The sequence below is a fragment of the Ctenopharyngodon idella genome, chromosome 17 (genome assembly GCF_019924925.1).
Source record: "Ctenopharyngodon idella isolate HZGC_01 chromosome 17, HZGC01, whole genome shotgun sequence".
Taxonomy (NCBI): Eukaryota; Metazoa; Chordata; class Actinopteri; order Cypriniformes; family Xenocyprididae; genus Ctenopharyngodon; species Ctenopharyngodon idella.
In genome coordinates, this window is record NC_067236.1 from 22,503,517 (window position 1) to 22,515,609 (window position 12,093).

The window sequence follows — 12,093 nt, forward strand, 5'->3', positions numbered from 1 at the left end:
TTTGTCCTTGCATTTCATACAACTGCATATCAGGGTAAGGAAAATGTTATGACATACAAAATGTGCTTAATTTCATTTAAATATGTCACAATGCAAACAATCTTTATGCAAAATATTGTTGTTTTGTTTTGGAGTGAAATATGGTCTGGGCATTTCTTGAGATTCAACCAACGATTTTTCTCAAATATGAACATTTTATTTTAAGGACTTCTGGGGGGAACTTTAGCCCATCTGTTTGGTGGGAAACCAAACATTTGCTGATTACCAGCAATAATACTGTACTTTGCAGATTACAAAGCAAAAGTACAACAGACCATTGACCTACAAGGGCACTTACCACCTGCTACCTTCAGCTCTAGCCACCTAACCCAAAAAACATCAGGAACAAGGAGGTCACGCACATAAAAGCAACTTAGCTGTGCAAAACTGGAAACTTCAGAGGTCACTGACCTAACAGGTGATAGACGTTCAGTCTCTGATACCACGTAACATATGGTCGACACCTGTCTGATGTGAACGAACCTGTATGACTTGGCTGCTGCTTCGGTGAGGAATCGAATTCACATTCTGAACGAATCATTTAAGTGAACGAATCTATATATCTGGTAAACAAACACTCTAAAAAAATTGGTGCTATTTAGTACTAAAAGTGGTTCTTTGGCTCGTAATCATAGGGGAACCACTTTAAGTGCTGTATAGCACCAAATCTTGGTGCTTCAGTGGTTCTTCAGCGGTTCTTTGGGATGACTGAGGTGCTATATAGCACTGCTACCATATACAGAACCTGTTAAGCCCCTGTATGGTTCTTCAGTGGTTCTTTGGGGTGGTTAAGATGCTATATAGCACCCCTGCCGTTCAAAGAACCTGTTAAGCCTCTTTAAAGGTTTTTTACGAGCCAAAGAACCACTGTTAGTGCTGTTTAGCACCATTTTTGTTTAAGAAATAGCGATATGGCACCTCTTATGGGTTCTACATAGCAGCATCTGACAAAGGTGCTGTAGAGCACTTTTAAAGATATGGTGCACCAAAAGTGGTTCCCCTATATGATTACGAGACAAGAACCACTTTTAGTGCTATATAGCATTTTTTTTTTTTTTTTTTTTAGAGTGAACCATTGTTTTGGTTGAAGGAAGAAGTTCAGCAATTTCTAAAAACAAAGTTTAAAAAAGGAAAGCTGTAAAATGTGTCAGTATTTGTAAACATTTTAATGTTTTTAATTTAAACTCTTGTTTATTTATCTTTTGATAGTTTTTTGTTTATCCTAATGTACGAACTAGCAGTTGTACATGTTTTATTTTATTTATTTATTTAGTTAGTTAGTTAGTTGTTTATCCTAATGTACCCCCTGGATTTTTTATTTATACATTTATTTAATTATTTATTTAAATCCAATGTGGGCTGCGAATGAGCATTTTCATTGGTTGGACTTAAAACACCCCCTTAAATAAACGAGTCAGTCGCTGTTTTGAATCTAAACGAGACTCGGTTCGCCACAAAACGAGAATCCGCTGACTGAACTAGCGAAATCATACTACTTTGTTGTCTTTTTACATAGCTTGATAAAAGTCAGTTGACAAAATGAAGGAAATCCATAGATCTGCTTTGCTGTCAGTTGAGGGGGAAACATTTGATGCTTAAACATTCTTTCTGTAGTTTGTGTAGGCCTAAAGGAAATAAAGGATGTTTGTTTTTGTCGTAAAAGATTCGGCGCTTTTTAAAGAATCGAGTAAATAGACTTGTTCGAGATGCATCGGCGCTGCGCAGACCGATCGGCGTATGACAAGTACCGCGAGATTGCTCCCCAATCGCTCTCGCGGTACTTGTCATACACCGATCGGTCTGCGCAGCGCCGATGCATCTCGACTAAGCCTATTGATTCAATGACTCAGTCATAACACTCGCCCACTGAACAGATTCAAAAGTTTCGATTCACTGGGTTGAATCAAATCCCTACCGCTACAACAAACACCTGTCAACTATCAGAGCAACTGATGCGTTTACGTCACGTTACTTTTTTTTTTTTTTTTTTTTAATTTGTTGGTCGGAGGACCAACCTAAAGAACAAATACTTTAAAATGGTGAGTGGTAGAAAACTCGTTTATTACTGTATGCCAGTTGGCGTTCTCTGGCGAATCATCGAAGATACAGTGAAGCCAAAAACGAAATGTTTCATCTTTTTCTAGTTAACGTACTTTATTTTATTAAGGTAAGCTTCACATTAACTCTAACTACTGTAAATTATGCCATCTCCACGTTTTTGTGTTTGGACAAGGTACGTACACTTGGCCAAGACCGTAAAATCAAAATCAAACCGCTGAAAGGAGTCGCCGTCGGACTCAATCTGCGAACAATACTGAAGTGCGTATTTTTAAAACTGCAAACATGAAATTATTCGTATAAATTATCAAATTAATTCTATATATGTGTATTTTAGTGTCCAGCCTCACTCAACGGTCAACATTAAGAGCAAAGCTCAACCTTACACGCGATGTTTTGAACCATTCAAACGCTTCAACTACGCGCTGCAGTCCAGGTGGAGGAGTGACACAAGGTTGGACATCACCAAAATGGGCAAGGGAATGAACTGTATTGATTTGCTAAAGAAAATGAATGTGAATTCCAACAGTCATTCTGTAGGTAAGGACGGTTTTGCCTGTCATTGGTTATAATATTCTTTCCATATCGCTGTTTGTTGTGGTAATTCTAACCCAACTGGATCTGTACAGATGCATTGTCCAGTAATGCAGACGAGGAGACCAGAGAAACACTGGCAGACAGCTTGATGGACACAGAATATGAAGAACTTTTTTCATCTGTTGACACAGGTAGCTTACGTTAGGTTATTTAAAAAATTAAGCACCATCACAGAATCAGTAATACTGTATGTTATTTGATATGCACATTTCTAAGGCCTCTGAATGATCAACGTTATCAAAACTTTGCTGGAAAATCTTTAGTACAGGTTTGTTGTACATAGTCTCTCCTTTAGGTCATGGTACAAATGACTTTGGTGCAAAATCTTTACCATTTATTTATTTATTTATTTTTATTGATTTTTATAAAATAAACTTTTATATTGGTAGTAATATTTCAAAATTAACACTTACTAGACTGAAGCAACTTAGGTTTACTTGATTAGAAATCAAGAAAAATCAAGTTAAAAATAATCAAATATGATACGTCATGCTTTTGAGGAACGTTTTTGCCCCCCACAATAAAAACCACAGAGCTCTGATCATAAAACTAAGCATTTAAATATCACCTTACTTATTATTGGTAGTTATAGAGTGACAAATGATATTTATATGCCTTTTATGTAAACAGACTGCTATACTTCCATAAAGCTGTCATTGATTTACATTACAAGCTAATTTCATCTTACTTCTTGGCCATATAAATATCAGCAACAGTGTTGGCAAAGTCTGTGGTTTTCCCTTGGAATTGGGCTACTTTAACAGTGTTGCAGCGGGTTGTTTTTCATGTCCACATGTTGAAGCGACAATAATAACGTGATGTTTAGCCCCTGAAATGATTATTTTACGAGGGGAGCCCCGCCAAAAAACGCGGATTTTACCCCACGGGACGCATATATATGACCCTGGACCACAAAACCAGTTATAAGGGTCAATTTTTTTTTAAATTGATAGACAATATAGGACAGTATTTGGCTGAGATACAACTATTTGAAAATCTGGAATCAAAATAATGAGAAAATCGCCTTTAAAGTTGTCCAGATGAGGTCCTTAGCAATGCATATCCACTCACAAAAATCATTTTTTGATATATTTACTGTAAAAAATTTACAAAATATCTTCATGGAACATGATCTTTACTTAATATCCTAATGATTTTGGCATAAAAGAAAAATCGATAATTTTGACCTATACAATGTATTGTTGGCTATTGCTACAAATATACCCGTGCGACTTATGACTGGTTTTGTGGTCCAGGGTCACATACATTACATTTTTTCAAAGATTTTTTTTGTCAACTTTTTCCCCCAAAATTTAACATTTTTCTGACCATTTTGTTAAAGGGTTAGTTCACCCAAAAATGAAAATTCTGTTATTAATTACTCACCCTCATGTCGTTCCACACCCGTAAGAACTTCGTTCATCTTCGGAACACAAATGAAGATATTTTTGATAAAATCCGATGGCTCAGAGAGGCCTCCATTGACAGCAAGTTAATTTACACTTTCAATGCCCAGAAAGCTACTAAAGACGTATTTAAAACAGTCCATGTGACTACAGTGGTTCAACCTTAATGTTATGAAGCGACGAGAATACTTTTTGTGCGCCAAAAAAACAAAATAACAACTTTATTCAACAATATCTAGTGAAGGGCGATTTCAAAACACTGCTTCATGAAGCTTCGAAGCTTTACGAATCTTTTGTTTCGAATCAGTGGTTCGGAGCGTGAAAGTCACATGATTTCAGTAAACGAGGCTTTGTTACATTATAAGTGTTACGAAATTTCAGTGGTTCACGTGACTTTGGCAGTTTAATGCGCGCTCTGAACCACTGATTCGAAACAAAAGATTCGTAAATCTTCGAAGCTTCATGAAGCAGTGTTTTGAAATCGCCCTTCACTAGATATTGTTCAATAAAGTTGTTATTTTGTTTTTTTGGCGCACAAAAAGTATTCTTGTCGCTTCATAACATTAAGGTTGAACCACTGCAGTCACATGAACTGTTTTAAATACGTTTTTAGTAGCTTTCTGGGCATCTGAAAAAGGAAATGATCTTGCTGGAAATGCAGGCCTCACTGAGCCATCGAATTCTATCAAAAATATCTTAATTTGTGTTCTGAAGATGAACGAAGGTCTTACGGGTGTAGAACGACATGAAGGTGAGTAATTAATGACAGAAATTTCATTTTTGGGTGAACTAACCCTTTAAAAAATTTTTTTTTTTGTCTCATCTTTTAACAGATGCTTTTGTGGATCTCAAGAAAAGCACTTTTAAGGAACTTATTGATGACTCGTCTTCAAAAAAACAACTCCAGCGAAAATATCGAATGAGAGATGAGGTATAAAAGCAGTTGAAAATAAAAATATGTGCTCTTAATATTTTGATTTAATAATTAATATTGGTTTTTAGTTTTAAACTGATTTTTTTTTTTTTTTTTTTTTTTTTTTTTACACTAACAGTTTGAAAACCTCATCTGTCGTGTCAGAGTGAAAAATCCAATTGACAAGAAGGCCATGTCACCAAAATGCCCAAAGAGACCCGTTGCAGAGAGAATGAACAGTCTTACGGTCAACATCAGATGTTTTAAAGTTGGAACGTTGACCAAGACATTCAGAAGATCTGATGCTCTGACCGCCCAATGCACTGTAATATTGATTAGAGGTTTACTGAATTCATAATTCATGGATCAGAATTCAACACCTGATATAATCACATATACTCTCTCATTTATAGATTTCAGTGGATTACATTGAGATTGCAAATGAAGGTAAAGCATGTGCACATTCCCAAACAGCACATTTTGTTTAGAAACTCAGAAATTAACATTTGGAGTAGGTTTTAATTTTTCAACATATACTAAAAGTGATGAAAACTTATTTGAGCAACTGCAATCATTTTAAATATGCAATGATGGTGTTAATAATATTACATTTTCAGGACGAATAGAAGCATCAAATGTGATCGCTTGTGAATGGTGCACCGTGAAGAAGCTGTCGGCCCTGTTTCTACAGACAACACCTGAGATATGCCTTCACCTGCAGGTCCAGCTTGACATGTTTGAAGATGATTCAAGTGTGTGGTGTGACTGCCAGAGCAGGAGTGAGTCGCAAATGTGTACTGACAGCGGTCTATCCATGATAAAGTGTGACTGATGTTCTTGCTTTGAGATTTAAATTATGTAAAATGGTTTCTTTTCTCTCCTCAGATGAAAAGGAGAAATATGTTGTCCTTATCTTTGAGAATGAGCTCACACTCCCAGAGCAAATCACACTTGAGGAAATATTCACAGAAATGGGCAAGCGTAATAACATCAACTGTTTTCCAGTTGAGTTGTCATTTGAAGAAGCCAGTAACAGACTGAAGACGCACAGCTGTGCCCAAAAACAGGAGGTGGGTCAAGGCATGGAGTTAAAATATGTTTGGCATCATCATTTACTCACTATATGGAAGCTTTTTTACGCCACTAAATAAAAAATAAAAAAGGTAATTGCGATATTTTTATTTATTTTTTTATATATCTCACAATTCTGATTCTTTTTCTAAGAATTGTGAGTTATAATGTCAGAATTGCGAGGTATAAACTCACAATTGTGAGAAATAGTCGAATAGAGAGTTATAATGTCAGAATTGTGAGATATAAACTCGCATCACAATTACGAGATATAAACGAGCAATTCTGACTTTTTTCTTGCAATTCTGACTTTTCTCTCAATTGTGAGTTTATATCTTGCGATTCTGACACTATAACTCTCTTTTCGACTTTATAATTAGCAATTGTGAGTTTATATTTCACAATTCTGATAAATAAAGTCCAACTTCCTCAGAATTGCGAGTTTATATCACGCATATATCATCGCAATTATACTTTTTTTTTTTTTTCCTTTTTAATTTTTTTTTTTCTTATTCAGTGGCAAAAACAAGCTTCCATCCTCATGACATTCCAAACCTGTAAAAAAAAATAAAATAAAAAAAAAATAATTCTTTAAAATATTGTAAAATAAAAAGTGTAAAATATTGAAGTGACTGTGCATCTTTAAGCCCTTCCTGACATAAAAATGACTAGTGCTCTTCCGTCATCTTACTCTGTATAGAGCTGTTGCTTTCTTTCTGCTGTCTTGTCCAATAACGTGTCTTTTATTTTGCTGTGTTCAGATCGCTATACTTCAGCCTGAAGATGTCATGAGTCAGGTTTCTCAAAATTCTCATTTAATTTCTTTTCTTTTTGTTTTCCTTTACCGTTTTTTTTTCATTCCATTCCTTTTTGTAATGAAAGACTTACGGTTTCGGACGTCCTCACATTAGCCATTCATAGATCAAATAAATAATTGTTATAACTACAACTATTTATTATGGTGATTTAAAGGTGTTTTTTTTTTTATTATTATTATTTTTATAACATTTCTTTAGGTGTAAAATATTTAAGTGACTTTGTACATCTTTAAGACCAATCTGGACTTAAAAATGACTAGCGCTCTTCCATCATCTTACTCTGTATAGAGCTGTTGCTTTCTTTCTGCTGTCTTGTCCAATAACATCTATTATTTTGCGGTGTTCAGATCGCCATGCTCAGGTTTGAAGAGGATGAACTTCCTGTCACGCGTCAGGTTTCTCAAACTTCTTATTTCACTTATTTTCTTTTTGTTTTCCTTTTGCCTGTTCTTTCCTTTTTCCTTGCCCTTTCCCTTTCCTTTCTTTCCCCTTTTCCCTTCCCTTCCCTTCCCAATTCCATTTCCACTCTACTTTTTTCTTATCTCCCTTTCCTTTTATTTCCCCTTTCCCCCTCTTTTACTTTCTTTTCTGTCTTTTTACTTCCATTTCCTTTTCCTTTTTTCAGTTCCTTTTCTTTTCCTTCCCTTTTTCGTCTTTTTACTTCCATTTCCCTTTCCTTCCTCTTTCCTTGTTCTTGTACTTCCATTGTCTTTCCTTTCCTTTCCTTTCCTTTTCATTTCTTTACTTTTTCTCTCCCTTTCATTTTCTTTTACCTCACTTTCACTGTACTTTTACTTCTCCTTTTACTTTTTTTCTTCACTTTCCCTTTCATTGTCCTTTTACTTCCATTTCTCATTTCATTTTCCTTTCCTTTTTACTTCAACTTTCTTTTTCATATTACTTTCTTGTTTCTTGTCCTTGTCCTTTTACTTTCATTTTCCTTTTTATTTCCCTTTCCTTTTTCAGTTACTTTCCATTTTTGTGTCCTTTTTCTTCCCCTTTTCTTGTCCTATTACTTCCATTTTCCCTTTTCTTTTTTTCCTTTACTTTTTCTTTCTTATTCATTTCCTTTTAATTCTTTTCCTTGTATTTTTACTCCTTTCCTTTCTTTTCCTTATAACTTTCCTCTTTCCATTTACCTCCATATTCTCTTTCCTTAGCCCTTTCCGATTCTTGTCAAATTAACTTGGATTCAATAAAATCTGAATCTTTGAGCACCAATGACACAATAGAGCAAAATAAATTGGCCTTTAACATTTTCAGTTGTTTAGCTCTTTCTCTCAACGTTCAGCAGGCCTTGAAGCCATTTTCGTCCTCTTCTGATGCTCCTCGATGTGAAATTGCAACCCTCAGTGTCTCGGACAGTGATGAGGACGATTTGATCGTGCTCCCTTCATCGCCCAAACAGGAAATCAAAAAGTCAGTTGACTGGCCTAAACTGAGCTGATCATTTATTGTGATATTCTTATCTAGAAGAGCTCTTCTCACCATCTTTTTGCAGACTGGTTGTGTACCCACCTCCTCCAGCTAAACGGGGTCTAACCATCACAGAAGAGGACCTCGACTGTCTTGAGGAAGGCGAATTCCTAAACGATGTGATCTTAGACTTCTATCTAAGGTTGAAGTGGTTAAAGTACAAAGTAAAATCTACTTTAGTCCATTGGCACTGTGATGACATACATCTCGTTTCTGGCCAGGTATTTGGTCTGCGAGCAGCAGGACAAGGAGGATGCCACCAAGTACCATGTGTTCAGTTCTTTTTTCTTCAAGCACCTCACTCAGGAGGATCGTAAGGGGCTTCCAGAATCTACAGGTTTATCGTATGTATAGAGTACGGTCTTGTAAAAAAATACTTAACCATAATTGGTATAAACACCGCTCTGTACCACAGCATTCAGGAGCGCCGACACAATCGGGTGAAAACGTGGACCAGGAATGTCAACCTTTTTGAGAAGGACTTTATATTTGTCCCAATTAATCAAATGTGAGTCTCTTCACAAAATTGCACATCCTGCATCCCTGGTGATCTCTTTAAAATGTTCTTGCAGATGTTTAGGTTGTGTAGGTTAGGTAAAATAAAGAGCATGTCTTAATAAGAGCCCCTCCTGCAATGCAATTGCAATGTCTCCTAAGGGCTCACTGGTACCTGGCTGTCATCTGTTTTCCTGGCAAGATTTCACAGACCAGTGATTTGGATCCTCACCTCAGTGGGCGAAAGCATTCAGTGGAGTATCTTTTCGATCAATCTCCACCCAATCCCATGTCCCTCTTCTACTCTCCAGAATCCTCAAAGCCGCTCTCCAGATGGAGTCAATCCATAGGTAATTTAGAAAACCGATGTGGTGCCAGTGCAAAATGGTGGTAGTGTAGGTAAAGGACAAAATGTGTTTGATTAATTAGTTCTTGCTTCAATACAAGTTGTGATAGTTCACCCAAAAATGAAAATTCTGTCATTACCCTCATGTCGAGACTCCATCGCTTTATATGATGAACAGATTTAATTTAGGCTTTTATTCACATATAAACATTGATCACCAAACATAAACAGAAGCTCAACTGAACCTGCTTGGCAAAAAAACTTGAACAAAAGCCTAAATTAAATCTGTTCATCATATAAAGCGATCGAGTCTCTTCAGAAAATTTGGACTAAACCACTTAATTATTTTTACGATTTCTTTATGAACTTTTTGAAATGTCAAAGTGTAAAGCTGTCTATGGAGGAGTCAGAAAGCTCTCAGATTTCATCAAAAAGATCTTCATTTGTGTTCTGAAGATGAACAAAGGTCTTACAGGTTTGAAACGGCATGAGGGCGAGTAATTAATGACGATTCAAATTTTTTGGTGAACTAAACCTTTAAGCTATGTGTCATTTAGTTGATGTTTGACTTAGTTTGAAAAAACACAAAAATGATAAAAGTCTACGGGTCAAGGCTAAAATAAACACTAAATGCTGTTTCAAAAGTATATCTACAAGTATTTAACACAAGTTAAAGTGTATTGAGAGCATATAAGCATATAATTATTACCACAGATTAATAGTTTTTTGTTGGGAAAAAAAAAAAGTCCTTGCTGAAAATAAAGTGTTAATCTATTGAAAATAAATAAATCATATTACTAACCGCAAACTTTTGAACCGTGTACTTCCATTATCTTCTGAGGAATGAGTAAAAATTTATTTTCTGTGATGATATTTATGCCTCGTTAAGGCTATTTTTTCCCCCCATAGATGACTTCGACCAGAGTTTCTGCTTCCTTTCAGATGATGAGGCTGAGGATGATGTTCAGGTAATGTGAATTAATCTCTGTCTTGCTCTTACAAATCAGTAAAAACTGAAATAACCTTTTCTATTTATGAATTACAGGTTGTCAAGAACAGATCTGCTCTTAACAATGTCTCCAAACAGTAAGTCAAGGACATTTCCTCTCCCTCAGAATGTTCTCTTTACCAATCACTAGATGGCAGTAGCACTTTTTTTTAGTCGATGCAATGCTTCATTGTACCCTGTCACTGACTGACTGTCTGTCTGTGTTTGTAGGCCATGCATACTCATCATGGACTCCCTCACCTGCAGTGAAAGATCATCGGTGGTGCAGATACTCCAGGAGTAATTATCTTCTTCTGTTTCAAGTGGTTGATAATTTTTGCACCTGTGCGTTTATAGCGAGCACACATTTTCTCTTGTGCTTCTGTATCCTGCATTAGGCAGCAAATGTCACCAATTAACGACTGTTTCCTATGAGACAAAATGTTGCCTTCCTCAAGGGGGAGTTTGGCAGCTTAGAAAGCCAAGTCCTGCACTGGACCACATTCAAATCTCATTGGAGGCGTTTGTATAGGCCTGCTAGAAGGAAGCATTTATTTAAATCAATTCCAAGGACTCAAAGCTGACATACAAATGGAAATCTGCTCCCAAACCTCATGTATGTTAGCCAGCTAGTTAAATTTACTTGGGTAGCAGAATACTATGGAAGCTTGTTTCCACCACGGAACGTTTATATTTATGCAAGTTTACATCTCGCAATTCTGACTTTTTTTCTCGCAATTGCGAGTTTATATCTTGCAATTCTGACTTATTTTATCAGAATTTTGAGATATAAACTTCAATTGTGAGTTATAAAGTCCAATTCTGAGGGGGAAAAAATCTTGCAATTGCGACTTTATATCACGCAATTCTGAGAAAAAATTCAGAATTGCGAGATGTAAACTCGCAATTGTGAGGGGAAAAAAAGTCAGAATTGTGAGATAAAGATATAAAGTTGCAATTGCGAGTTATAAAGTCAGAATTACGGGATATAAACTCACAATTCTGACTTTTTTTTCTCGCAATTGCGAGTTTATATCTCTCAATTCTGACCTTATAACTCGCAATTGGGACTTTATATCACACAATTGTGAGGGAAAAAAAATCAGAATTGTGAGAAAGTCGCAATTGCCTTTTTCATTTTTTATTCAGTGGCGGAAACAAATTTCCATAGAATACACAGTAAAATGTTTAATACATCACAAAAAAAACTAAAAATGTTTGATAATTGAACGCAAGACAATATTGCTATTCTGGCCACTTATTTTCTGTAAATCCAAGATACTTACAAGAGGAATGGAAGGTCAAAATGGGCTCTCAGCAGAGTTTTGGAAACGAAGTGATGAAAGGATGGAATCCCCTCGTCCCACAGCAGGATAACTATACAGACTGTGGCATCTACGTCCTGCAGTATGTGGAGAGCTTCCTCAAGGTATTTTCACTTTGTAGAAACTGATGAGCATGTTTCTTTCTAGATGTTTAGCGTGAAATTTTTTTTTTTTTTTCTTCCCTAAAAGTAGTTCTTACTCGCATTTTTTTTTTTTTTTTAGGACCCACCACAAACTTTCCATAACAACATGGACTTGAACGGCTGGTTTTCACAGAGGACAGTGAAGAGGAAGAGGAGGCAAATCAAGCGGCTCATTCTCAGACTACACAAACAGCAAAGAGTTTAATTTTTTGTTTTAGGTCAATCTTCCTACATTTCATGTTACTGCTATCTCAACCTATAGGAAATTTCCAAAAAGGAAATTTGCACAAAAATAAATAAATAAATTTGCTTCTTTAAATTAATATGTAATTTGCTTTGGAAATGGATTATTTGTTGCTGAAATTCAATAAAATATCTGTAAATAGAATCAAAATAAAATGACCTGTTGCTGAATCTA

The 12,093-nt window shown here is 35.8% G+C and overlaps 1 protein-coding gene across 5 annotated transcripts; it reads left to right on the plus strand.

The window, feature by feature from the left end:
• The first annotated feature begins 1,889 nt into the window (after positions 1 to 1,889).
• On the plus strand, positions 1,890 to 12,093 carry senp6b (SUMO specific peptidase 6b). 5 transcript variants are annotated; one of them, XM_051869196.1, is made up of 21 exons: positions 1,890 to 2,078; positions 2,273 to 2,358; positions 2,435 to 2,637; positions 2,727 to 2,825; positions 4,934 to 5,031; positions 5,153 to 5,338; positions 5,427 to 5,460; positions 5,631 to 5,792; positions 5,899 to 6,083; positions 6,846 to 6,881; positions 7,250 to 7,297; positions 8,194 to 8,321; positions 8,404 to 8,520; positions 8,600 to 8,722; positions 8,794 to 8,886; positions 9,036 to 9,223; positions 10,129 to 10,187; positions 10,265 to 10,305; positions 10,439 to 10,507; positions 11,486 to 11,636; positions 11,755 to 12,093. In XM_051869196.1, exons 1-21 carry the CDS (start codon positions 2,076 to 2,078, stop codon positions 11,878 to 11,880), a joined length of 2,235 nt encoding a protein of 744 aa, XP_051725156.1. In that variant the 5' UTR covers positions 1,890 to 2,075; the 3' UTR covers positions 11,881 to 12,093. The 5 variants fall into 5 exon arrangements, with proteins under 5 accessions (XP_051725156.1, XP_051725152.1, XP_051725153.1 ...); XM_051869192.1 differs by lacking the exon at positions 1,890 to 2,078 and having other exon boundaries at positions 2,094 to 2,358; XM_051869193.1 differs by lacking the exon at positions 1,890 to 2,078 and having other exon boundaries at positions 2,094 to 2,358; positions 8,197 to 8,321.

Bases quoted from the DNA above. Each gene is read 5' to 3' on its own strand.
- senp6b (XM_051869192.1), top strand. From the start codon at position 2,165: ATGTTTCATCTTTTTCTAGTTAACGTACTTTATTTTATTAAGGTAAGC. The intron at 2,826-4,933 runs GTAGCTTACGTT...ATCTTTTAACAG, and splicing joins TTTTTCATCTGTTGACACAG to ATGCTTTTGTGGATCTCAAG. The intron at 8,322-8,403 runs GTCAGTTGACTG...ATCTTTTTGCAG, and splicing joins CCCAAACAGGAAATCAAAAA to ACTGGTTGTGTACCCACCTC.